The sequence below is a fragment of the Danio aesculapii genome, chromosome 10 (genome assembly GCF_903798145.1).
Source record: "Danio aesculapii chromosome 10, fDanAes4.1, whole genome shotgun sequence".
Lineage (NCBI taxonomy): Eukaryota > Metazoa > Chordata > Actinopteri > Cypriniformes > Danionidae > Danio > Danio aesculapii.
Genome location: NC_079444.1, coordinates 34,776,408 through 34,804,264, shown reverse-complemented (window position 1 = coordinate 34,804,264; position 27,857 = coordinate 34,776,408). Strand labels below are relative to the sequence as shown.

At 36.0% G+C, this 27,857-nt stretch overlaps 1 protein-coding gene across 1 annotated transcript in view; it reads left to right on the top strand.

The window, feature by feature from the left end:
• The window catches only part of ripk4 (receptor-interacting serine-threonine kinase 4), a 33,290-nt gene extending 5,952 nt beyond the window's left edge, over positions 1-27,338 (top strand). Inside the window, exons 2-8 of the mRNA XM_056466863.1 lie at positions 9,127-9,418; positions 15,194-15,342; positions 15,440-15,489; positions 18,027-18,185; positions 20,573-20,685; positions 24,738-24,981; positions 25,069-27,338. Of these exons, the coding sequence (XP_056322838.1) occupies positions 9,127-9,418; positions 15,194-15,342; positions 15,440-15,489; positions 18,027-18,185; positions 20,573-20,685; positions 24,738-24,981; positions 25,069-26,342 (2,281 nt within the window). The 3' untranslated portion in view covers positions 26,343-27,338. The remainder of the gene's footprint in view (positions 1-9,126; positions 9,419-15,193; positions 15,343-15,439; positions 15,490-18,026; positions 18,186-20,572; positions 20,686-24,737; positions 24,982-25,068) is intronic.
• Positions 27,339-27,857: the final 519 nt, after the last annotated feature.

Here is a 27,857-nt window from a genome sequence, read left to right as displayed (position 1 = left end):
CTGGAAAGAGTTTGACTGGAAAACAAAAATTAGTTTTTTTAGTCAAAACATGTTAACAGTCCTCAGTCAGAGGAATGCTGGAAAGGTTGCAGGAACGTAGGTACTCACACACATATATTTTGGCAATGTCCGAAGTTACTGGCATTTTGGCAAGATTAGGATAATGAAAATTATGCAGTTAGATCTACCTTTTACTCCCCTGTTTTTCTTGCTGAAGGGATACCCCAGGATGTATATAATAAAAACCAGAGATATTTACTAAGTGCAAGAAATACTATAACAATAAATTGGATGAGGCTACACCCTCCAACAATTGCACAGTGGATAGAAAAACTTGAATCAATATATAGAATGGAATATATGACTGCTCAACTTCAATTGAAATTGGATATTTTTAAACAAAGATGGGCACCTGTTAGTATCTGAACATGGCGGTAGGACATAGTATTCCCAGCTGTATTCTTTGAAATTTGAAAATGATGTAATGTATTTTTGTAATTTGTTTTTATTCACTGGTAGTGTTACTTGTTGTTGTTGTTGTTATTATTACTATGATGATGATGATTATTATTATTATTTTTATTTAATTAATTTAAATATTTTAATAACTGCTGCTGTCACTAACTGTGTAGTTCCGTAAAATATTTTAATGAATAAAAATAAAGTAAAAAAAAACATGATTTTCTTATAAATACACGAGCTGAAGATCCTCAGTGCTGAAGATCTGATCAGCTCTGGTTATCACAGTCACATCAAGAGTGATATTCATCAGTAATTTTGCACGTCCGCTTGCAAAACTCAAACTCATGCGGATGTTACTTGACGTCATCAGGCCTGAGGAGGAAAAAACTAAAAGAATCTGATAGAAATCCTGCGAATGCTGTTTGATGTGACCCTGGAGGCAGGTTATCAGCATTTGACATCTCTTGAAGGTACAAGAATTTTCATTCGCCTCCCCCATTTAAACACGGCACAGACTAAAAAGCAGGCTTTGTCCTCCTGTGCTCCATCAGGCCTGTGCTGGAGCCGAGCTGCCTGACTGGTCCAACCGGATCAGCGCTTTTTTTTTTTTTCTATTAAAGAAAAGAACAGCTTTTGTTGAGCTGAAAGGGTGGCAGAGCAGTGGGTAGTTTTAAACGTTTACCTCTGCACTCCCTGTTAATCTTCTCTCTCCTTACCTCCCATTTGTCCATCCCAACTGGAGCTGCATCTATCAGATTTTATGAGTTATGTTTTTTAGCATTCATAAAGCTAGTTCTCGATAAGTAGGACATGAGCAATTCCAGCATTAGGGATCTGACATTTGCAGTAAAAACTCTAAACACAAATTCACAGAGAAAGTAGATGTTAACATTATATTGAAACATCTGTTTATATTTTCCAAAACTACTAACCACAGAGTTATGGGATCAGATCTGTAGACATTTTTATATTTTTAATGATTTCAAATTAATGTGTGTTATTCATGTGATTAAAAACAAGGCTAGTTTACAGCCTACAACATACTTTGTAGATATTCTGTGAAAGGGGTATGCAGAAGTATCCTGAAGGACTTCTAATTTGTCAGTAACCTGGGTCAAGCACTTCCGATGAATTCTATGAAAATTGGCGCATTTAAGGTCTAATCTAAAACAATATCAGTGGTCTTCACTGCCTGATTGATATACGATTTAAAGTGGCTCTCAGTATGTACACGAAGCACTGCATTAAATTACATTTTCCGTGCCATGGCTTTAAAATACAACTAAATGAAGACTGAAGTCTACTTAACTGATCGTATTTTAATTACATTACAACATTGATGCTGTAAAAGGAACCAAATAAAATGTAAAAAGTCACATTAACCGTTCACTGGAAGTTTATTGGGAAGAAACACTAGCTGTGCATATATCCCATTAAACTTCACGACCCAAAAGAAATAATGCTAATCAAAAGGATTAGAGTTTGCTCTGAAACAAACATTATTCACTTTATTTTATTTTACTTTACATTTTTGCATTTATGAGGAAAAAGCTTTGCTATGGATGTGACTCCTCTCTGTTATGGATTTGACAGATGTGAGATTGCCACTTGTGTGACTTTGGTAAATCAAATATAATTGTTTGAAAACATTGACAGAGACATTTTTGAGTATTTTACAGTGCTGTAAAATGCAAGCCTACACAAAAAAAGGGTTTCACTATTTTGGTGAAAACTTTATTATTATTTTTCATGGCAAGGTTGACTTTGCATGGAATTGCTCAAATATCAACATTGTGTGTGTTAAAAAATACATTTAATATAATTAGAGGTAATAGTTGAGTTTAATCATTTATATACTCATTCATTTTGTTTTTAAATTTTTGGACATGTACATTTATCTATGCTTTTATTCAGAGTAGGGTTTTTAGTAGAAATTACCAACAGTAACTTTAGAAATGAAAAAATTAAAAACATGTTTTGAATGTTGATTTTTTTTTTTGTACAGATATTTTTAAAAAGATTTCTTTAATTATTTATTTATGTATTTATTTTAGTCATTTATGATGTTTTGTTGATTTTTTTTTAATACACACATTTATTTGTGCATTTAATGTAATTGTAATTATTGTAATTTAATGTAAATGTAATTATTTTCTAATTTATTATTATTATTTTACATTTACTTATTATTATTATTATTATTTTTACATTTTGTAATGCATTTATTTCCCTCAGTCTTGTTAAATCTAGATTACAGGTTAGTTTACACTTTGAATTAAGTGTATTAAAATTAAGTTATTTACTAATTTACTAAAACAAAACTATTCATTCATTCATTCATTCATTTTCTCTTCGGCGTAGTCCCTTTATTAATCTGGGGTCGCCACAGCGGAATGAACCGTCAACTTATCGAGCACGTTTTTACGCAGCGTATGCCCCTCCAGCCACAACCCATCTCTGGAAAACATCCACACACACTCGTTCACACAGTTTAGCCTACCCAATTCACCTGTACCACATGTCTTTGGACTGTGGGGGAAACCGGAGCACCCGGAGGAAACCCACACTTTAATGACATTTACATAAATTATGTTTACATTAAATTACAATAATTACGCGAACACAGGGAGAACATGCAAACTCCACACAGAAACACCAACTGACCCAGTCGAGGCTCGAAATAGCCACCTTCTTGCTGTGCGGCGACAGCACTACCTACTGTGCCACTGCGTCGCCCCAAAACAAAACGATATATATTTTAATTATTAATTCATCTCCCACAATCTTTTAAAGCTTCCTTTATGTAGAAAATACAAACTAAAAATGTAGAAAGGTTACTTTTTCAAGTGTATTTGTACTAACTTACTGATTAAACCCTTCAGTACACTCGAATGATTTAATTAAGCACATGCTGAGTTTGCTGGAAAGATTTACATAGCCAGTTTGCCATCAGCATTTACGTCATACGAGTAATAAAAGACTCACTAAAATAATAAAGTGATAAAGCAAAATCCAGACTTACTGTAATTCCCAGCTTTTTGTTTAATATCCGTCTTTGCTTTCCTGACGTAGATAATTAAGAGATATTTTGGCCATTTTTAACTGTTGTTAACTAAGCAAACAGATTGTAAACTCTTCGTGATGTCCAGTTTTAACCTAAATGTCTGATTTGTTACTAATAAAGTGAGTTAGTTGTGTAATAACAAAGTACACAAGAGAGACGTTTACACAACCCCATATCTATAATGATGTCAGATCAATATACTGCACTCATAAAGCTATTTATGGCATCTGAAAGCTGTTTCCGATGCTCCAGCTTCATTTAATAAAGGAAATTTAGCCCATAGCTAGAAAAAACCATAGTGTTATTGTTCACAACACACTTCCGGACAACATATACATATATATGAGTCAGCTTCATCTGCGTGCACAGGTTTAACAGGTTTTAGTACCTTCCCTTGTTGTTTTTATAAAAGTGTCTGGCTTTGATTTCCTTATGATCTTTTTTAATTAATTGGGTGTGTTGCCAGTTATCCAGATAAAGTCCAGCTGGATCACTCCCATGGGGAAAACACATAAATAAAATTCATTTACATTCCACAACATGGTGTGGCAGTATTTAAGCCAGGGTTGGTTAGTTCATCCAAAAATAAGTGAAATTAATTTCGTAACGCTGTAGCGTGTTGTTCTAGTGCAGTGTCGTATTTTTTCTATTGTATGCGACAAAGAAAGAAAGAAAAGAATTATGCTTTAACATTTGCACATTTGGCTCAGTGGTTTTCACTGTCGTCTCGCAACAAGGTCGCTGGTTCGAGCCCAGGCTGGGTCTGTTGGCATTTCTTTGTGAAGTTGGTATGTTCTCCCAGTGTTTGCGTGGGTGTCCTCCAGGTGCTCCGGTTCCCCCCACAGTCAAAAGACATGCACTAAAGGAGAATTGAATAAACTCAACTGGCCGTAGAGTATGAGTGTGAGAGTGTATAGGTGTTTCTCAGTACTGGGTTGCAGCTGGAAGGGCATCAGCTGGAACAGTTGGCAGTTCATTCCGCTGTGGCGACCTCTGATGAATAGGGGGACTAAGCTGAAGGAAAATGAATGAATGAATAAATATCCACATTAAAGCAAATTTTCATTAAATAGATGAATAAATAGTGAAAATAAGTGAATTAATATAAAATTGTATTCAGATTTATTGTTTTACATATTAAACTAAATTTCCCTCAAACGAATTGCTATATCAAAATTCAATAAAAAAAATTGAACATAATAGAAATAGTAGAAATGTATATTAAAAATTCTATTATTTACCGATTTACTGATCATTATTATTATTATTATTTTAATAAAATACAAAAATAACAATCATTACTGTTCCACAAACGGTGTGACAGTATTTAAGCCAGAATTAGTTAGTTCATCCCCAAAAAAATAATTAATTTAGTAACGCTGTAACGTGTTGCTCTAATGCAGGTAGCTTTCTTTCTTTATGCATTTGTGTGTGTTTACCAGTACTGGGTTGCAGCTGGAAGGGCATCTGCTTCGTAAAACATATGTTGGAGTAGTTAGTGGTTGATTCCGCTGTGGCGACCCCTGATGAATAAAGGACCAAGCCGGAGGACAATGAATGAATGATGAATGAGAGTAAATTTGGTGACAGGTGATATATAGTGTACGCAAGTATGTCTTTCTGTGCAAGAAAGTGTTACTGGAGAAGTGTGCAGATTAGAGACACGCAGTGAAAAACTCAACAAACTCACAGGTTTAAACTCGCAGTAAATTATATTTTATTCGCGTTCTTGTTTAATTTTTACACTGTACTTAAATTTTGGCATTTGGGTCATTTTATTTAATGCTGTCTTCTATTCACAAAATATTGCAGAATAACAAGACTGGAGTTAGTTTAGAGTTATGAAAATGTGTGTTTTACGTGGTTCTAAAACAAACAAACCTAAATTTTACCTTTAGGGAACATTCCTACAAGGTTATTTTTAGGTTGTAAAAATATCAACCTAAAAATAGCCCATTGGGAATGTGCTGTATGGTTATTTTTAGGTTATTTAAAAGCACCCACCCTCCAACATTCAGGGAATGTTACTTTGCAGTTGCAAAACTTAAAACCTAAAAAGAATCTAGAACGTTCTCAAGAAAATAACATAGGCAAGGGTGTCAAACTCCTGGAGCGCCGCAGCTCTGCGTAGTTTAGTTGCAACCCTGCTTCAACACACTTACCTGTAGGTTTCAAACAAGACTGAAGGACTCAATTAGTTTGATCAGGTTTATTTAATTAGGGTTGGAACTAACTGTGCAGAGCTGTGGCCCTCCAGGAGTTTGACATTTGTGAAATAACGGAATTAAATACAAACAAAAGGGAAAATTATGTGTTTGCAGGATAAAGCCACCGTCATACTGAACTTTTCTCCCCATAGACTTCCATTCAAATGCGAATGCGTCTGACCGGAAACGCAAGTTTTGCAGTTCACTGCATTGGAAAGTTCAAGCTTGCTGAACTCTGACCTGCGAAATCGCATCACATGATTGTGTGAGACCAATCGAAGATCAAAACATGACCTCTCTGGACAGATATTTATAATATCGACCAATCGCTCACTTTTTTAATGTCTAATCATCTTGTTTAATCATCGCGCCCCTTTTCACAGCACCGTACGACAGAATTTCGCATGTTTAAACTCTAATGTGACCGTGGCTTAACAGTTTCATTTACATGCATTTTATCTGTGCCTCCAGGATTTTGGGAGTCAAATGCTGCTTAAGAGATAAAAAGGAAAATTTTACAAGATTTTAGTTTGATTTTACAGCAAAACATTTGAATTAAAGCAAATAATGGCATAAGTTTTGCCATAAGCCATTTGAGGCTGTAAATATAAGGAAATGTTCTTATAATGTCCTGGAGGTACTGATTTATGCATGGTTTGGTTAAATGATATCATAAATTTCAGTTTGTTTTCAACCAATCCCTATTATATACCTCCAGAACACTGCAACACACAGAATCATAATGGAATCATTTAGTGCCTTTTTTAAAGCTTTATCCTGATTGCTATTCATTGCTATTATATGGACAACAATTAAGGAGCATTTTTACTTTTCACATTTCTTTTCAATTTTGCTGTCTAAAACAAGAAAGAATGGCAAACAGCATTAGCACATCACCGAGCTGAGTAAATATGACTTTAAAAAAAGATCTACATTTTTTTGGTGAACTAACCCTTTAATCATAATCTTGAAACGAACTTGAACTCTCATGAAATGGGGAAAGAAATGATTAGAGCCCACTCGACTAGACTACTTAACAGCTTTTCCTACAAGCTGTTATTGCCCTCAAATCAAATCATTCAACCAGCAAATCATCCCCCTCTGAAATATTATCCCAGCTCCCAAAACGAGAACCCCCACCACACCACACCACACCACACCACACGAAAACCCTCAAAACATTATGCAAATTCTGAGTGTGTCTCACACAGGTAACTGGGCTTGACAAACCACCTGTAGAAAACACACTCTTTCATCTCTCTGACACCTAACTAACACCTGCACCAGATTTGCACCAGACACATTCTTACAATCACACCATATCTCTAGAAAAAAATACTGTGCATTTCTGAAGTGTGCCTTACACAGGTAAATGGGCTTGACAAACCACCTGTAGAGCCACTCTTCAGTCCGTATGCACCTGACACTTTACTTAAACTCCAACTTACAAGGACTCAATAAGAAAAACTATGTTTACCACAGTATTATTTACCACAATCATGTTGCACTACTTGTTTTCTTCAACCTTAAATACCTCTTTTGCACAATATCTTGCACAATGTTGTTCTGTCTTATGTTAAAGTGCTTGTATAGTCTGTCTTAGGTTTTGTGTGTAGCTTAAGTATTTATATTATACAGTGCCTATAGAAAATCATCATACCTCTTTGAAATAATCACCTTATATGTCAAAGAACCTGAGATCAAATCACATTCTACTTTTACAGTCTTTGAAATGTTTTCGTAGCCGTCTACAACTTCGTCCCGAAGGTCTTTTGGAAGCATGGTTTAATGTGAGTAAATGAATAGATTTTTTTGATGATTTTCTATAGGCGCTGTATGTTTAGTTAGATTACCTCTCCGGTATGTTAGTTATGCATAGGTTTAAAATAGCCTTATGTCCAGTGTTGTTTTCATGTGTATGATTAGGTTTATATCCGATTATGTTTAGCAAAGTGGCTCTTCAAGACACAGCATTTTATTCCACCAATGGTGTGAAGTAACAAATACTCAATTACTGTAAGTGAGTATATTTTCTCAGGATTGTACTTTACTGAGTAGCTTTTAACTTTTACATTCACTTATGTACATTTTAAGTGCTGTGTTGGTACTTTTACTTCACTGTTTTCCTTTAACCTGCAGTCACTACTTAATTTTTTTTCTTACAAATGGTGATAAGCTAAAGTAGAATAACCAGTCCTGTGATTCCCGTCCAATCAAATCTCATCATACAGAACAACCTCAAGACACAGAAAACACTAAATCAATTCATGCAATCACAGAGAGACCGTTTAGACTGCATGTCACTGATGAGAGTATACCACATGCCTACTGTATAATGATTTAAATCGCCTTAATCACTAAATACACTACAGAATGTTACGTTTTCACACACATGCAAAAATTGAATGTAAATGCATCAAGTTTTCACAGAGTAAATTCAATTCACCTTTATTTATACAGCGCTTTTACAACGTAGATTGTGTCAAAGCAGCTTCACATAAAAGGTCATAGTAAATAGGAACAGTGTAGTTCAGTTTTTAGTGTTTAAGTTCAGTTCAGTTTAGCTCAGTTCAGTGTGGTTATTAATCACTACTGACAGTCCAAACACTGAAGAGCAAAACCAGCGATGCGCAGCTCTATAGATCCCGAACCATGCAAGCCAGTGGCGACAGCGGAGAGGGAAAAAAAAACTTCAGTAAACTTTCAGTAAAGCTCACTAATGTTGAGTACTTTTAAAAGGACTACGTTTTACTCATACTTTGGGTAATATTTACAACAAATATGTCATTTGCACTACATTTTTTTGGGTAAGTAATGGTACTTTAACTTGAGTATGATTTTTCAGTAGTCTTTCCACCACTGATGTTGACACACACAGCGAAATGGCAATAAAGCTTAACTTAGCTTGACTTGACTCTTTGCTCAATGATACAATTTTTGTATTTTAGACATTTATGGAGCATGCCGAATTCTTTATGGGGGGCTCAGTGACTACATTTTTGTCTTTTCTGGCATTTAGGGAGTGTGCCGAACTCTTTTAAGGAGGCATAATGGCACAATAGTTGTCTTTTTTGGCATTTAGAAAGCGTGCCTAACTCTTTAGTTGATTCTCAATGACTCGATTTTTGACTTTTTGGCATTTGCGGAACGTGCCGAAGTCTTCGAGGAGGCTCAATAGCACAATATTTGTCTTTTTTGGCTTTTAGAAAGCGTGCTGAACTCTTTAGTAGTAGCCCAATGGCTCAATTTTGTCTTTTTTGGCTTTTAGAAAGCGTGCTGAACTCTTCAATGAAGGCTCGATGACTCAATTTTTGTTATTTTTGGCATTTAGGGAGCATGCCAAACTCTTCGAGGAGGCTCAATTACACAATTTTTGTCTTCTTTGCCATTTAGGGAGCGTGCCGAACTCTTGGAGGAGGCCAAGAAGATGGAGGCGGCTAAATTCCGCTACATCCTCCCGGTGTACGGCATCTGCAGTGACCCGCAGGGGCTGGTGATGGAGTACATGGAGACGGGCTCTCTGGAGACTCTGCTGGCCACCGAGCCGCTGCCCTGGGAGCTGCGTTTTCGGATCATCCATGAGACAGCAGTGGGCATGAACTTCCTACACTGCATGAACCCACCGCTCCTTCATCTCGACCTCAAGCCCGCTAACATCCTGCTGGACGCACACTACCACATCAAGGTGAGACGCACTGCAAAAAGCATTTCGGGATTTTCTTATTTCCGTGACTCATGTTATTATTTTTGGATTTTTCCCTATTTATTCATGCTTTTGAATTGCATTATGGGACCTTGATCTTTCTTCCAAAAATTTTTACCTCAAAAAGTTGGAAAAAGTGAATTTTTATGAACATTTTTAATAGCTTAAAGGGATTTATTGTCTGTTTTGGTGTATATTACACTACAAAAACCTTGTAAGATGCCAGTAAATTTTCTGTTATTTTACAAAATTATTTCTCTTTATATTATTTATTTGACATTATATCAATTCAAACTACTACAATGTCAGTAGAAGTCACTTTGTAAACTGAGTTCCATAATGTAATTCACAACCGTAAATAAACAGAAAACACTTGTGAATCATAAAATACAGAAACTGTTAATTAACATATTATTTACAGTGCGGAAAATAAATAATGTAATAAAGTGATGGTGACTTTATTTGCTCTTGTTTAAGATGTTTAAGGAATCAGTTGATTCATTGCATCAAAGCTTCGGTGTGAGTGATTCATTAAAATCAAACGCAGCCAAGACAAAACACCTACATACAAGTTATTTGGAGCTTGATGTGACTATTGCTCAATGCAAAAGCTGACACATTTACTGAAATTTACGTTGATCCAAAGCTAAATTGCTTCTGTGGAACACAAGAGAAGATATTTCCAAATGTGATGTATTTTTCAATGTATTGAAAGTCATGTGGGATCGGTGTTGATTACAACCAACTTTCTTGTGTCCTTCAATGCAGACATTTTTGGCCAACTGCTTTGAATTAAAGTGGATGCTTAGTGGGTGCTAAATATACAATTATTGTAGATTTGTATTTTTATTTTACACTTTTAAAACAAATCACAAAAAATAGTGTAGTGTATTAATTTGAAGGATATTTCCAAATGTGATATTTATTTTTCAATATATTGAAAGTCATGTGGGATCGGTGTTGTCTAAAACCACACTGACTCTCATAAGTCAGTCAAAAGCACACGTTTGTCTTTCTTATGTCCTTCCATTCAGACATTTTTTGCCAAACTGCTTTGAATTAAAGTGGTACTATATAGGTTCTTTAAAAAAATCCCTAAAATAGAGCACAGTGTAGTGCATTTATTTAAAGAATTTGTACATGTATTTGTGTTGAGTTTTTGGCTTAATGTAAATAATGGTAAATTCACAGATCATCACTGTAATAACATGTAAGTAAATTTCCTTTTTTGTTTTTAAACACAGTGTACTATCATTATTTTTTTAAAGTTATTTATTTTTGTGCCATTCCATTTATTTGTATAGTTAAAATCAGAATTATGAGCCCCCCTTAGATTTTTTTTTCTCATTTAAATATTTCCCAATTGATCTTTAACAGAGCAAGGAAATTTTCGCAGTGTGTCTGATGATATTTGTTTTATTTCGGCCAGAATAAAAGCAGTTTTTTTTAAACCATTTTAAAAGGTCAAAATTGTTCGCCCCTTTAGTCAAAAGGTTTTTTTTTATATTGCCTACAGGACAAACCATCATTGTACAATAACTTGCCTAATTACCCTAACCTGCCTAATTAACCTAGTTAAGTCTTTAAATGTCACTTTAAGCTGTATAGAAGTGTCTTGAAAACATCTAGTAAAATATTATTTACTGTCATCATGGCAATCAGTTATTAGAGATGAGCTATTAAAGCTACTATGCTTAGCAATGTGCTGAAAAAAAATCTTCTCTCCATTGAACAGGGGGGCTAATAAATCTGACTTCAACTGTGTATGTATGTGTATATATATATATATATATATATATATATATATATATATATATATATATATATATATATATATATATATATATATATTAAACATTTATAATATTTAATTATTTTAGTGTTATTTTTTAATGTAATTAAAAATTTTTAACTTGTGGTACATGTGGGAAGTTACCGTATGTATTTTTGTAGGTAATTTACTTTAAATAAATGTTTTTACAAGAAAAGAAAATGTTTTATAATGCTGAGAAAAAGTAAAAAATAAGGTTAGAAATTTAGGTTTATAAAACAGAATGATCAGGCAAGTAATGGTTAACACAGCAGCAAACAAATGTACACAGGAAATCCAGAGTCGTGGTCCTAAACAGGTGAAAGGTCAGAAGGCAGGCAGCATACAGGAATAAACAATAAAACAAGGCAAGAGTCTAACATGGCAAAACAAGGCAAGGAAAACATGTTGTAATGTTCACAATACTGCTTATGAGACTCAGCAAAGTCTTTGTGTTTTTGGGCTGTATAAATAGTCCAACTATAGTTGTGTAAATTGCTTCCTTGTCCTCATTTGTAAGTCGCTTTGGATAAAAGCGTCTGCTAAATGACTAAATGTAAATGTAAAATGTAAATGCAACTAATCAGTCTTTGAGCAGCTTCAGCTGTGTGAGTGTAATCAAACAGGATCAGGAACCAGTGTCTGTGCATGTGGTGCATGACTGGAACTTGTTGTTCTTGAAATAGCAGATTTGTAGCGATCTGTGTGTATACCAGTGATTTGCACAAGCTTGATTGCTGGTGACCATGACAGTTTTAGAATTTTAGTATTCATTTATTTTCCTTTAGCTTAGTCCCTTATATATCAAAGGTCGACACAGCGGAAGGAACCGCAGACTATTCCAGCATATGTTTTACAAAGCCCTTCCAGTCACATCCAGTACTGGGAAACATCCATACACACTCATTCCCACACATACACTGCGGCCAATTTAGTTTATTCAATTCACCTATAGTGCATGTCTTTGGACTGTGGGGGAAACCAGAGCACCCGGAGAAAAGCTATGAGAACACAGAAATGCCAACAGCCAGGACTTAAACCGGCAACCTTCTTGCTGTGAGGTGTCAGTGCTAACCACTGTGTCGCCCCTATTTCAAAATTATTTAGTTTAAATATTTTTATGAAATTATTTATTCGTTTTTCATCAGTTCTCATACTAAAGCTCAAGGGTTTCTAAATAATATTAAAGAAAAGATTGTGAAGTTTGGATCAAATCAAAAGCATCATTTCCCATGTAAAAAAAATTAAATAAACAGCGACATCCTGATTTAAAAATCCAGCTTATGTGTTTTGTGTTGGTGAAAACAGCCTGTCATCAAGATGATTTTTAATCTTAATCCAGCGCTGACAACCCAACAACTGTTTAAATCTCAGTCCTGTCAGATCGTCTGTGCAGAAAAAAAAAAAGTGACAGGGGGGAAGAGCACACCTATCATTTTCTTTCCCCCCACATACCTTTCCAGAAAACTCCCTGAGGGTGGAAAAGCTTTCCCATGATAAAATCCCATTTATATCCAGCCTTCCCATGGATGAGTAAGCAGGTGTCACGAGGGATGGGTGGGAATCATCGTGTCGGATTGAAAAGGCTGGATGTAAACACGTATTCTGGACCAGTCTGAACAAGCTAAAGCCAGGCAGTGTTAATGAAGGGCTGGCACACACACGCCTACATATGCGTGCACACATTTACAGAAAGCCAGGGCTTCCCTGCCTAACCGAGCACCTGATTATCTGAAAAAATGAACTTAAATAAGAATTAAAAGCGATAACGTTAATTCTGAAAACTTAAGGACTAACGCTTGCCCAATAGACTGGCACAGAAGGGAATAAAAGTCATACGGATTTTTAACAATAGCTGATAAGTGTTTAAATACACGCCTGCTTTGTGCTTTTGAAGTTCTTAATTGGTTGTATGTTGATGTGTTAAACCCATTCGACTGAATTAAATTAATAAGGTTTAATAGCAGAGCTGGTGTACAGATCTTAAGAGAGAGCTTCTTCCCATAGAACACAGCAAATTACACGATTGAGTCTCATTCCCAGTACTGGGTTGCGGCTGGAAAGGCATCTGCTGCATAAAACATATGCTGGAATAGTTGGCGGTTCATTCCGCTGTGGCAACCCCTGATTAATAAAGGGACTAAGCTGTAAGAAAATGAATAATAGTTTTAAATCCAACCAGAAACATTCAGGCAAGACACTGCAGGCAAAAACCTGTAATTCTGAAAGGGAGGTGTCACATTGGCGCAGTGGGTATCATGATCACCTCACAGCAAGAAGGTCGCTGGTTCGATCCTCGGCTGGGTCAGTTGGCATTCCTGTGTGGAGTTTGCATCAACAAAGAGATCAATACCTTTAATTACGTTTGGCTAGCTAAAGCGATCTACTCCCAGGAGGGGGTAGGGATCTGGGGCCATGCAAATTACTTCCAGAAGGAAGTTGAAATTGGGGGGCACGTGATTAGAGCTGTAAAGCTTAACTTTTTGATTTTAGGTGAAAAATCGAATCTGTTGGAGACGTCCAATAGATTAATAGGTACAGAAAAAGTCCACAGAGAGTAGGGGTGATCACCAGAATGGGGAAGTCCCAGAGTAAAATGAGAAAATATAATACACCAGTGTTTTGGAATATGGAAAAACTGTCTTTACGCTGGTTTCATCTGTTTTTATATTATTTGTTTTTATTTTATTTATACTTGTTTCTTTTATTTCTGTTTCTGTAAAGCTGAATTGCCACTGTGTATGAAATGTGCTATATAAATAAACTTGGCTTGCCTAGGTGAATTGGGAAGGCTAAATTGTCTGTAAAGTTTGTGTGTGACTGAGTGTGAATGTGGATGTTTCCCAGTGATGGGTTGCAGCTGTAAGGGTATCCGCTGCGTGAAACATATAATGGATAAATTGGCGGTTCATTCTGCTGTGGTGACCCCTGATTAATAATAGGACTAAGCCAAAAAGAAAATGAAACGAAAGATTTATAATACATGTTTAGGGGTTTCTTTTGTTACACGTGATCATTTTGAGTCTGTAGATTTTAATTATTATGTAAACATATTTATCGAAGGACGTATTCGTATATTTTATTTGATATAAAATACATTTTATTCTCCATAAAATGTATACATTTGTTTCTGTATTTAATATAGTTTGATTTATAGAGTGACAAAAAGAGATTATCCAAATCCTCTCTCTAAAAATCTAAAAAGTAAATAAATAAACAACCTGAATCTGACTTTCAGTGTTCAGATGTTTGGCCTAGAAATGTATGCAGATTAATGCATATTTAATTAAATAATGCAGCATTTGCACATTTTTGAAGACTTTTACTACCCAAAAATATTAGCAATTCTTCATGACTAGTTTCGTTTTTCTGTTTATTTTGAGTGAGTGATCCGCAAAGCTTCATGGGATTGTTTGTTCACAGGAAAAATGTTTTTTGCTTAGATGTTTTGTCTTGTTTCTAGTCCAAATATCTAAACATTCTTAAATCAAAAAGCATTTTCTAGACGAGCAAAAAATATTGTCTTGTCTTCAGAAATAATGTGCTAAAAATAGGTGAGTTTTTCCTTAAAACAAGCAAAATAATCTGACAGTAAGCAAAATAATCTTGTTTTTCCCTTTGACATAAGATTATTTCGTTTGTTTTAAGGAAAAACTCACCTAATTTTGACATTCTTTCGTAAAACAAGACATTTTTTTAGCTTGTCTTGAAAATGTTTCTCGATGTAGTAATTATTAGATATTTGGACTCGAAACAAGAGTAAGAAAGTGTTTGTTTTTTTTTGCAGGTGTTTTCTTTTTTTTGTCCAATATTTATTAATATATATATTTTTATTATTATTATCAGTTTTTTTTTTTGCTTCAAATCAAAGTTTGTTATGTTTGAAACTCCTCATAGGTTATTAGTTTAGTTCGAAGATTATAACTCTTGTGTGTTTTTGGTTTCAGATTTCTGACTTTGGTCTCGCGCGGTGGAACGGTTTTGCCCAGGATGATGATATTAGTCGAGACGGGTTTTGTGGCACGATCGCCTACCTTCCTCCGGAGAGAATCATAGAAAAAGATCGAATCTCTGACACCAAACACGATGTTTACAGGTTAGCCGATGTGTAAACTGTAACTCAAATCAACTTCCGTTTGTCAAAACCATCTTTCAAGTCAATATTGTCTAACACCACATATGTTGTTTCACAGTTTCTCCATTGTCATCTGGGGAATTCTTACACAGAAGAAACCATATCAAGGTAAGAGGAGAAATAAAAGTGAAAAGATTAAAAGCGAAAGTATGTAGAGTGTCTAGAATAGCTGGAGTTTGTTATGTGCTTCAGATGTTCCCGTAAACATGGATTTTTAGCATTCACTTCGATCCTGCTGGTGCTCAGTGAGGGAGTGCCTGTGTGTTTATCTGGTTGTGATTTCCAGGTAAATCTGTAGGGAAGACGCATTTTTTAAAAACTTGCAGTCACAAGAATAAGTTGCTAGAGAATGAAATGTAACAACAACAACAACAAAAATGTTGTCTTTGGCACCAGTTAATGGAATCAGTTGCTGCCAAACAGCTTAAGGATACTGTAAAATATCCTCATCTACAGTGAAATGTAGGTGTTACCTTTTTGAAGGTGGTTCGTTTTTATTAATAAATTTTGTACTAATTTTTCAATTTCATATTTATTTTAGACAAATAAAATATCTGAATAAAATAAAGTGTATTTTGGAAATAAGATTATTCTTTTGAAATCCCTGTTCATTAATATATTGCATAATAATAATAATAGTAATCAGGGCTTGACATTAACACACACCAACCCTCCAAATGCGGGTGGATTTCAGCTGTGGCGGGTTAGAGAGCCGTTCACACTAGCCACTTTGGCTCGTTGAAAATAATTTTAAAATTGTAGTTCATCGAGAAGAGCGGGCGAGCAAACAAAAGCAGGTGAATACCGAATGAGAGGATGATCATGTGCACGGTTAGATGCAGGCTTTTTTGAAGCTTTCTCACTGACGAGAGCTTTAGTATCGTGCGCACAGCTGATGTGATGCACACGAGAGTTTATAAAGCTTGCACGCTCCCGTTTCCTTGTGCGAAGCAAACATGTCTGCAAACGTAACTTGTGCGATCAGATCTCTTTGAAACAGACTGGACAAGCTGGACTCATGCACACACAATCCTGCTGCTTTCAAGAGCTTCAGATTCTTTTTAAAAAAGGTCTTTTTGTAAGCAGAAGCGGCTGCCGCTTTACTTTTTACCATTCTTTAAACAGAATATTAATGGGGATAACGATAACTTTATGCACGTGATCATCCTTTCTTTATTGCACACGGTATGCTTTCTTTTGCCTACAGTTGTTTTTTTATTTATGGTTTAATTATCCTTTACAATAACATTGCTTTACTTGCTTTAACTTCCCATTTATGTATAGTGAACTGGTAGACTGGGACCTTTAGCCAGGACAGACTACTGTGCATACTTTTAGATACATGACAATAATTATTTTTATTTAAAAAAATGTTTTGTTGAATAAAATGTGCATGTACAGCTATATTTAGCTTGTTTTTATTAGATTATTAGTTAAAATTTGTAGCTAAGAAATAATTAGTTATGTGTTTATTAATTTTTGGTGTCGCCAGAAAACATTAGGTAAATCCTTAATGTTGGGTCTTGAAAAGTCATGTGAAATAAGAACTAATTGCAATGCAACACCGTGAAACCACAGCCCATTTGCTCATGCACATTGAGCAAGGTCATACACAACACACCAAAAGGTGAAATGAATGAGGAGGTTTGTGGACATAAAATCTAAATGAAATAATTTAGCATGCCAAAGTCAAATTTATGCATATAAAATGTATTTTCCCAACAACAAAATTGTGGCTAGTGAAAATGCCGAGTGGCTAGTAACGTTAGAAAACTACTCGGCACAGTGGCTGGTGATCAAAAACGTTAATGTCAAGCCCTGATAGTAATAATAATAAATTCAAGCCAAGGCACGTTTATTTATATAGCACATTTCATACACAATGGTAATTCAAGAATAAAAGAAGAATAAAAAAACAAGTATAAGAAATATAAACAACAAAATCATTCAAAACAAAATGTGTTAAAACAGGTTTTAAAGGAATGAAGAAGAAATGAAAGACGTAATAGTGCTGTCTGTGTGACATAGCACAGTGCTCATTTAGTAAAGGCACAGCTAAACAGATGTGTTTTCAGTCTTGATTTGAGTGTGCCTACTGTTGGAGCACATCTGATCATTTCTGAAAGCTGATTCCAGCAGCGAGGGGCGTAGTAGCTGAAGGCCGAATCACCCTGCTTTGATTGAGCTCTGAATTTCTGGTTTATTTGTTCCTAAAGATCTGAGTGATCTATTAGGTTTGTATTCAGTCAGCAGATCTGTAATGTATGGAGGTCCTCGGCCATTTAGTGATTTATAGACCAGTAATAATACTTTAAAATCTATTCTGAATGTAACTGGGAGCCAGTGTAAAGACCTGAGGACAGGTGTGATGTACTCTGATTTCATATGAATTGGTGTTTTTAAGTTAGTATTACACATCACAATAGATTTTGTGCATTCATGATCATTTTAATTAGAAAATGTTTATGCATATTTGTATATTTCATTAAAAAGGCTATCTATAATTTGAATCCATGTTTAAATTGTAGTTTTTGCACAGCGTGGTGGAATTTGTAATATTCATTCATGATAATTTTATTCCATTTCCTTTTAAATATTGTGTGTCAGGTTCACTAATGTCACTTATTTCTCTCTCTGCCTCACAGGAGAAAACAACATCCTGCACATCATGGTGAAGGTGGTGAAAGGCGTCCGTCCAGACCTCAGTCTTGTTCCCCGCAGTCGACCGCAGGCCTGCTCCGGCTTTCTGTCCCTCATGCAGAAGTGCTGGGCTCAGTCTCCACAAGCCAGACCCAGTTTTGAAGGTGAGCGCATTAGTAATGAGTCACAGAAGCCAGAGCTGCAAGGTGACCATGATATGACAGAATGTAGCAGACTTGAGAATGATCTTTCACAATGTGTCATTCCTGTCCTGCTGTACAGACTGTTCATAAATCATACTCGCGTTTCGTCATTTCAGGAAGTGTTTCTGTAAAGGGACTTTCAGAAATATGCTCTGCTCACTTAATTGTAGTGTTTTGGTTTTATGTTAAAGAAACATGAATGGTATACAATGACAGCATATTTAGGTGTTTTGTGAATGCGTCACAAAAGAAAAACAGAAAGTAACAAACAAGAGGAAATCATACATATATGAAGCAGTATAAACAATAAGTTAATAACTATAAGAATAAGTAATAAACCAAAAATATTACAAGCAAACTAAATATTATAAGTGAACAAAACAAACTAAACATCATGAATATATATATATATATATATATATATATATATATATATATATATATATATATATATATATATATATATATATATATATATATATATATATATATATATATGTTTTTACCTCTTTAGCATCTTCAAGTATTAATGTGTTTTTAATAATTGCTTGAATTAGTTTTGATTTTTATCTGTTGTTTCCATTTTAATTTTAGTCTTTGTCAAGTTTTTGTCATTTTTATTTTTTATTTCATTTTTATGTTTGATTTGTTTTTATTTTAGTTTTAAGTAAAATGGACAGAAAATATGAATGTTTTTCTTGACAAATATGTACGAATATACAATTTTTCCATCATATCACTGAGAGTTATTTTAGGATCATCAAGTACTAATTGTTTTTATTTTAATAATTGATTGAATTTGTTTACATTTTTATGTGTTGTTTCCATTTGAATCTTTGTTGAGTTTTTATTTGTTATTTTTTTTTTTTTTTATTATTTAAGTTTTTTAGTTTTAAGCAAAACTGACAGAAAATATAAATGGTTCTTAAACAACTAGATGTAAGAATATAAGGTTTTTTTCCATCATGTCACAGAGATATTTTAGGATCATCAAGCACTAAGGCATTTTTTAATAATTGCTTGAATTAATTGTCATTTTTACAGTTGCAATCAGAATTATTAGCCCCCCTTTGAAATTTCTTATTACTTTTTAAATGTTTCCCAAATCATTTTTAACAGAGCAAGGAAATTTTCACAGTATGTCTGATAATATTTTTTCTTCTGGAGAAAGTCTTATTTAAGTCTTGTTTTTTTTTCCGGCTAGAATAAAAGCAGTTTTCATTTTTTTTAAAAACTATTTTAAGGTCAAAAACTTAAGAAAAGCTAAAATTAACATGTAAAAATTAAAACTAATTCAAGCAATTTTAAAAGTACTCTCAGTACTCGCTGATGCTAAAATAACTTTTATTGACATAATGGAAAACACTTTCTAAAAAACATATTCTTACATCTAGTTGCCAAGAAAACCATTCATACTTTCAGTTTTACTTAGAACTAAAATAAAAAACAAAACCAAATGCAAAAAGAAAAATGGGGAAATTGTTGAAAAAAATAAACATGGGGGCTAATAATAAAGTAAGAATATGTTTTTTAGAAAGTGTTTTCTATTATGTCAAGAGTTATTTTAGCATCAGCAAGCACTGTTGGTTTTTTTAAATAATTGCTTGAATTAGTTTTCATTTTTATGTGTTATTTCCGTGTTCATTTTAGTTTTTCTCAAGTATTTTTGTTTTTCGTTTTCAATGAAATTTTTTGTTTGTTTTACTTTTTATTTTAGTTTTAAGTAAAACTGAAAGAAAGTAAATGTTTTCTTGGCAACTAGATGTAAGAATATAAGTTTTTTTATCATGAGTTATTTTAGCATCAAGTAATAATTAATTTTTTTTTTTTTTTCATTTTTATCTGTCGTTTCCGTGTTAAGTTTAAGTTTTGTCGTTTTTATTTTGTTATTTTCATTTAATTTTTGAATTTCGTTTTTTTATTTTAGATTCAAGTTAAACTGAAATAAAATATGAATTGTTTCCTTGGCAACTAGGTAAAAGAATATAAGTTTATATGCATGTTTCAGATAATGTTCTAATAGTTTCATCATTCAGCTTAACCAACAGATTTCAGACCTGTACTTATTAAAATATATATAAAAAACAAATGACTACACTTAGTTTTATTAATATTTAAATAATTCAAAAGATAAGGATATGAATAATAAATCTTGTTCTAAATGTGCTTGATAAGATGTATTGCTATATAAGCTATTGTTACAATGAATGACATTTCACTGGCGGTTTTCCATAAATCAAAAAATAAGTGCATGATAGTAACTTTTTGCTCTAAACACATTATTATTATTATTATTAGTAATCCATGCTAATGGATTAGTGTCTAATATTGTTCACCGTGTCCTCCAGAAATCACATCAGAAGCTGAAGAGCTGTGCACCAAACCCCATGAAGAGTCCAGAGCTTCTGTTTCTTCAGAGCCTGAATGTTCGCCCTGTCCTGCTCCGGCCTCCTCTGAACAGGTAACATCTGGAGGATTTTAGAATTGTGGCTAAATTTTTGACTCTCCAACAATGTTGAATAATAACACAAAATATATCTAAAATTATCTCTAAAATAATAGCTGTTTGTGTATTCAGGGTCATTTTGTTTTGTAAATATTTGCTGAAAGACTCTCACTATAACTATTTTAATACATTCAGCGTGAGTTATAATGAAATAATTCTATCTTTAAAAATGTATTTTCTAATTTAAATTTAAAGTCTAATTGTCAACTTTTTGAGTGTTTACTCTATTAAGTTAAATAAACATTTGCATGAAACATTTATTTTTCTGTATTATTTGTCATTTTAGTTATTAATAATAATAATAATAATTCCTTACATATAGCGCTTTTCTGGGCACTCAAAGCGCTTTACACATGGGGGGAATCTCCTCATCTCTCTGTACTCTGTACATCCATTACATTAAAATATACACTCACCGGCCACTTTATTAGGTACACCTTACTAGTACCGGGTGGACCCCCTTTTGCCTTCAGAACTGCCCCAATCCTTTGTGGCATAGATTCAACAAGGTACTGGAAATATTCCTTAGAGATTTTGGTCCATATTGACATGATAGCATCAAGCAGTTGCTACAGATTTGTCGGCTGCACATCCATGATGCTGATCTCCCATTCCACCACATCCCAAATGTGCTCTGTTGGGTTGAGATCTGGTGACTGTGAAGGTCATTTGAGTACAGTAAACTCATTGTCATGTTCAAGAAACTAGTCTGAGTGCTTTGTGACATGGCGCGTTATCCTACTGGAAGTAGCCATCAGAAAATGTGTACACTGTAGTCATAAAGGGATGGACATGGCGATACTCATTGATACGATGCTCAATTGGTACTAATGGGCCCAAAATGTGCCCAGAAAATATCCCCCACACCATTACACCACCAGCCTGAACCGTTGAAACAAGGCAGGATGGATCCATGCTTTCATGTTGTTGACGCAAAATTCTGACCCTACCATCACAGCAGAAATTGAGACTCATCAGACCAGGCAATGTTTCTCTAGCCTGTGCGAATTGTAGCCTCAGTTTCCTATTATTAGATGACAGGAGTGGCACCCAGTGTGGTCTTCTGCTGCTGTAGCCCATCCGCCTCAAGGTTGGACGTGTTGTGCATTCTCCCGCATACCCCGCATTCTCCCGTGTTGAGATGCTCTCCCGCATACCTCGGTTGTAACGAGTGCTTATTTGAGTTACTGTTGCCTTTCTATCAGCTAGAAATAGTCTGGCCATTCTCCTCTGACCTCTGGCATCAACAAGACATTTGTGCCCACAGAACTGCCGCTCACTGGATATTTTCTCTTTTTCAGACCATTCTCTGTAAACCCTAGAGATGGTTGTGAAAGTCCCAGTAGATCAGCAGTTTCTGAAATACTCAGACCAGCCCGTCTGGCGCCAACAACCATGCTACATTGAAAGTCACTTAAATCACCTTTCTTCCCCATTCTGATGCTCGGTTTGAACTGCAGCAGATCGTCTTGACCATGCCTAAGTGCATTGAGTTGCTGCCATATGATTGGCTGATTAGAAATTTGCGTGAACGAGCAGTTGGACAGGTGTACCTAATATAGTGGCCGATGAGTGTATATATAGATACAAGAATATAGGTTTATATACATAAAATGTTAAATAGTTTCATCATTCAGCTTAACCGAGTTAAATAAACATTTGCATGAAACATTTATTTTCTGCATTATGTGTCATTTTATTTATAAAAAATACATTTTGTGTGTAACTCTATGTTTGGGTCAACTTTGTTTCATCGATAAAGTATAAAGGTATAAAGTTTGCCTATCACATTTAAATCTTACTTGTATCATTTTTACATTAACGATAGATTGAGTTGACTGTAAATGAATGTAAAATACCTGAAATGGACCTGACGTGAGTCATACTGCAAACGTAAAGCAATGTTTCCATCCAGATAAGTTTAAATGAGTCGTTAAGATTGACCTTGCAATGTCATTTAGACTTCCTGACCCTGTTATTAGGCAACTCTTTGGTATTTGTTTGTTTTAGTGGAAGTACATAGTGTAAATGTTTTAGTCTGATGACAGTCCTTCAGCTGTGGCAGAGAATGCCACCAAACTGCATTGCTTTAAACAGAGCCCTTTTGTCCTTTAGTGGGTGAGCGTGTAAAACTGTTTAGTTTAAGATGACAAATTGTCAAAAGGATATAAATTCGATTGAACTGTTTATATGTGCAGTATGTGCTTTATTTGCATTGTTTATATGCCAATGGACTCCTTCTGTTGCTTTAAGACAGGATACTGCAGGTGGAAAGGAAAGTAGAGTTCAACATATGTTTTCCTCAGTTGATTTATTACACTGCAAACAGGTTTTCAAAAATGTAATGCAAATGAGGCATTGTTTCATTAAATATGCAGTAATTTGCATCCATTTCTAGCACAAAAATTTAGATACTGTCTTGCTTGCTTTTTTTTTTTATTTGGTTTTATTTTGGAAACTCTTTTTATTATTTTATAATTTAGAAAATAATGGTAGAATGGTGGAATATGTGTATTCGTATGAACACACTCTTGTTAAAAACCTGCAAAATAGAGATATGAATAAAGCTAGAAAGTGTGGTGTATGTAAAAGTGGAGAAAACATCCTTTAACTTTTTGTTATTGTAATTAAAATCTACAGATGCAAATTGATAAAGTGCAACAGAAGGAATTTTAGGATATTTGCTGAATATTAGACTGAAAACTTTTTATCAAAAGCCAAAAATAGCCAAATTAAATCTTAGAATTGACCATTTTTTAGCCTGCACTGTCACCTTAAAGGTCTCATGAAGTGCTTTGAAATGTACATTCATATTCGATGTTTGACTTGATCTCAATTTGAAAAATTAAGAAAAGGGCAGGACATAGTGTAGCTCCTCCCCTTTACAAAAAACAGCCAATAGAGTTTCGTTTTATCACCGCTCTGCCAGTGAGAGCAGTTGAGCTCAAGTGCATCAAATGGAAATTGCTGCACCCCAATTCGCATACTTGTACTACGCCCTAAAAGTATGGCCTTTTTTGTGTAAAGGAAAAATATATACTTTTGAGTGTCTAATAGCAGAGTATGCAAGCTTTGGGAAATCCTACTTCCTCGCTAACAGATCTTTACGTTGCTTAGTTATGAGCCTTGTCAATCATCTCAACACATCATCCACATTTCTGTCATATCTAATTTCCTACCATATTGGAGAAGCAGCAGGTCAATCTCCCATTCACGAGTCTTTCATGCAGAGAAATCTTTGGGTAATTATGCATTCAGGTGGTAATGTCCAAACATATCTTGATATAAGTCCAGTATTGTTGTTGCAGATTAAATATAACACTGAAAACACGACTTAAATATTTTCCAGTTGACTAGAAATTAATTAACAGTCATACAAACATCTTTACCGAAGCCTCTCTACTTGACGGTTAGTCTCCCACGTCCACCATGTTTGTAGTTTATTTACACTTCACACCCGTTTGTAGTTCTAATCGAATTCACGTATAATGCGAAATGTACTGTGGGCAATATCAGTGCTTAGAGTATAGATCCTTCTACACTTAAAATTTTTACCGGAAATAATGAACCATCCGGGAACCTTTGGCATACTCTTTTCAACATACTACGATTTGGGACATACTAATTCTATTTTCAGATACTATTTAGGATGGATAATAATGCAAATTGCTACGCTGCAAATGAGAAGCGTCTTGAAGGGGGCGGGGCATGTCAGATACTAGAGAGCATTTGATTGGTCAAGATTTGATGAGAAGCTAAAGTATGAGGTGACGTGAAATAAAACGTTGATCCATTTAGGTGGAAGTGACAAGCTACAAGCTTTACATGTTTATATCAGTTTTATATTTTCTAAACGGCAAATTTGTAACACACTTATAGCTTATAGATATCCTTCAAACTAACAGACTGAAACAAACATCTAAAAATGTTTATTTTAATTTTACAGGACTTTCAGAGGTGTTAACCTTTTGTGTTAATATTTCTGTGCTACTTCTACCTACTTGCAGACAAACGACCAGAAGCCGGTGAGACCGAAGTCCGCCATGTTACCCGAGAAAGACTACAGCCTGTCGGAGCTGCTGACTCAGATTGACTCGGGCTTCTCCCGCAGCTTAAGTAATGTCCAAGAAGAGTCCCTGGAGAGCAAAGACAACACCAGCAAGAGACTGTCAGGGATCTCCTCTGTGGACTCGGCTTTCTCATCACAAGGCTCCATTACGCTGTCCTTTGAGAAGGAAAACGCTGTGAACGGTAAGAGAGAAGCCGCGGTAGCATATTGTCACTCAGTAATTTAATTTCATCATTAAAGTTTTGTTTTTGTTTACTGTACCACTTTAGACTCCAGTGAGCTGCAGAAGAAGAAGCTCTGCGACGCGATCCGTACTGAGGACATCGCCAAGCTCATGAAGATCCTCCAGCCGCAAGACGTGGACCTGCTCCTGGACGGCGGCAGCAACTTGCTTCACTTCGCTGTCAGTCTGGCCAATGAGGAGGCCGTCAAGTTCCTGCTGCTTAGCAATTGCAACCCCAACCTGGCCAATGCTCAAGGAGCCACGCCCCTCCACCATGCTGCCGAAAAGCGTCTGAAGGGAGTGTCTGAGATCCTCCTGAGCCGCAAAACCACCAATGTAAACGCCAAAGATGAGGACCAGTACACACCTCTGCACTTCGCAGCACAAAACGGCGACGAGGCCCTGACCCGTTTACTGCTAGACCGCAGCGCTTCCATTAATGAAACAGATGCTCAGGGCCGAACGCCAACACACATCGCCTGCCATCACGGACAGGAGAACGTGGTGAGGGTCTTGCTGAGTCGAGGAGCAGACGTCCACGTGAAGGGGAAAGACGACTGGACGGCGCTGCATCTAGCCGCATGGAAAGGTCATCTGGGCATCGTGAAGCTCCTGGTGAAGCAGGCTGGTGCTGATGTTGATGGTCAGACATCAGACGGACGCTCTCCGCTTCATCTAGCATCCCAGAGAGGTCAGTACCGGGTTGCACGAATCCTAGTGGAGCTCGGTGCAAATGTGCATCTCACCTCCGACGGCCTCTATGCTCCACTTCATGTGGCTGCGGAAACCGGGCACACCAGCACTTCAAGGCTGCTTGTGAAGCATGATGCAGATATTAACAGCCGAACGGCTAACGGCTGCAGCGCCTTACACCTAGCCTCCCAGAAAGGCCATCTACCAACAGTTAAAATGCTTCTAGCGGAGGGTGCAGACCCCGAGAGCGGCAACCATGACCTCCGCACGCCGTGCCACCTGGCTGCACAAAATGGCCACTGCGAAGTGCTCAAAGAGCTTCTGAGAAGCTGCTCAGACGTCGCTAATGCTCAGGATAGAAATGGACTGACTGCGCTTCACTTGGCTGTAAGCGGAGGCCACAAGGATGCTATTTGCGTCTTGCTGGAAGGTGGCGCTGACGCGGCACCACTCACTCCACAGCCCGTCGAGGATTGTTCCTTTGACTACACGTCTGAATCTGAGCCGGAGAGTCCCAATCCTCTCACCCCGACCAGGAAAGTGGTGATTCTGAAACTCACCAACCGCAAAAACTCTGAGCACACACTGATCCCTGTTGATGCTCGCTGCGAATCGGCACCTTGTTGAGGGTCCTACTGGAGCTTTGACTCCAGGAACTTTTGCTCAAGACACTTTCGGCCTCTTTTTTTTGTCATTCATACTAATGGTAAAACAAAGGCTCTCTCACTGAGATTTTAATGCACATACTGTAATTACTCCCTTATTGGACTCTCCATGGTTTGGGCTGTTGTCGGCTTTCCATCTTAACAATAGAATTATTTTGTAATTGGTATTGCATGTATGTATATGTAAATATATCTGTATATTGGTGCTGTAGATAGAGCTTGGATATCATAATCCACTTCCTGTCATTTCCATCTTTTTATTATGTCTGTTCTTCTTGTTACCCGAGTATCAGAATCTTCGTTACCCTAAACCAGAGTTTTTTGTAGCATGTTAGAATAAGCTTCCCCTATATCAGCTTAATGTTGCACTTCAAATCTTGGCTTTAATTTGAAGAGAAACTGCCAGTCTATGAGGTCAATTATATAATTAAAGGTGTTCAAGCAAATGTAGACCCATTTAACTTGTACCATGGGAATGTGGCCTCAGGGGGATCACAGGTGTGGGTAGACTGTATGGGGGGAGTATTGTATCCATGTACCCTCATGTTCAGGCCATTGGCTCATTCCTGAGACCACTTTATCTTTTCATCACGCTGTAAAAGCAAAGCGCCGAGCCTTGCTTTATGCCAGGGGGGGCGTAGCCGTCATTATCTTTCACTGTCTGGAACAGACAGCCTCTTAATTGCTAGGTTCTTAAACTCCTGTTGAACTCTTGGTCTTTTAGATGTGATTCTGTGTTGTTATTGTTGGTAGAGTCCATGCATTTGTGGCTGTAGAAAGTAAATCTTACGTCGCAAACTAGTCAGTAATCCAGTGCCAACACCTCCTGCAATGTCATTTGTGGATAAAGCTGCCTGTCTTTTCCCTTTTGTATACAAAAATATGATTCTCATGTATCCATAGTGTTTGCACGCTTTTATATTTGATGGAAAATTAAAGTGCATCACGTGAATTGGAAGTATTTGTTGTCTGTTGTTGGATTTTGGATATTGTTATGTTGAAAGTGAAGAGTTGGGATTTAACACCACAGCTATATTGGAAACCAAGAACGCTCTAGCAACAACATCGCTGGCATAAATATATTAAGAATGCCAGTGTGCGTTATCAAGCAGTATAAAGATCTGTCTTTACTGTCTCAAAGTTACGTTAATGTTTGTTAGCAATAAGCTGCTGAGACTTTTAGTTCAGTATGTTAATGTACTTTCAACTGAAATGGAATATTGAGTAGGGGGCGGGGCTTTCTTTTTACGCATAATTCCCTCATTGCAAACTAACGATGAGAAGGGCGTGGCTACTAATATTGTGGCTGAAGCATCAAACTGACCTCAGCAGAAGGAACTCTGAACATGGAAGCAAATAGTCAGACTTTGATCAAAAGACTATAGAATCGTTATAGTTTTGAATGGGGAAAAGAGTAGCGGTCAATATGGCGAATGGTGGTCAACAAACACACTGGAATCTCAGCGAATACTTGCTT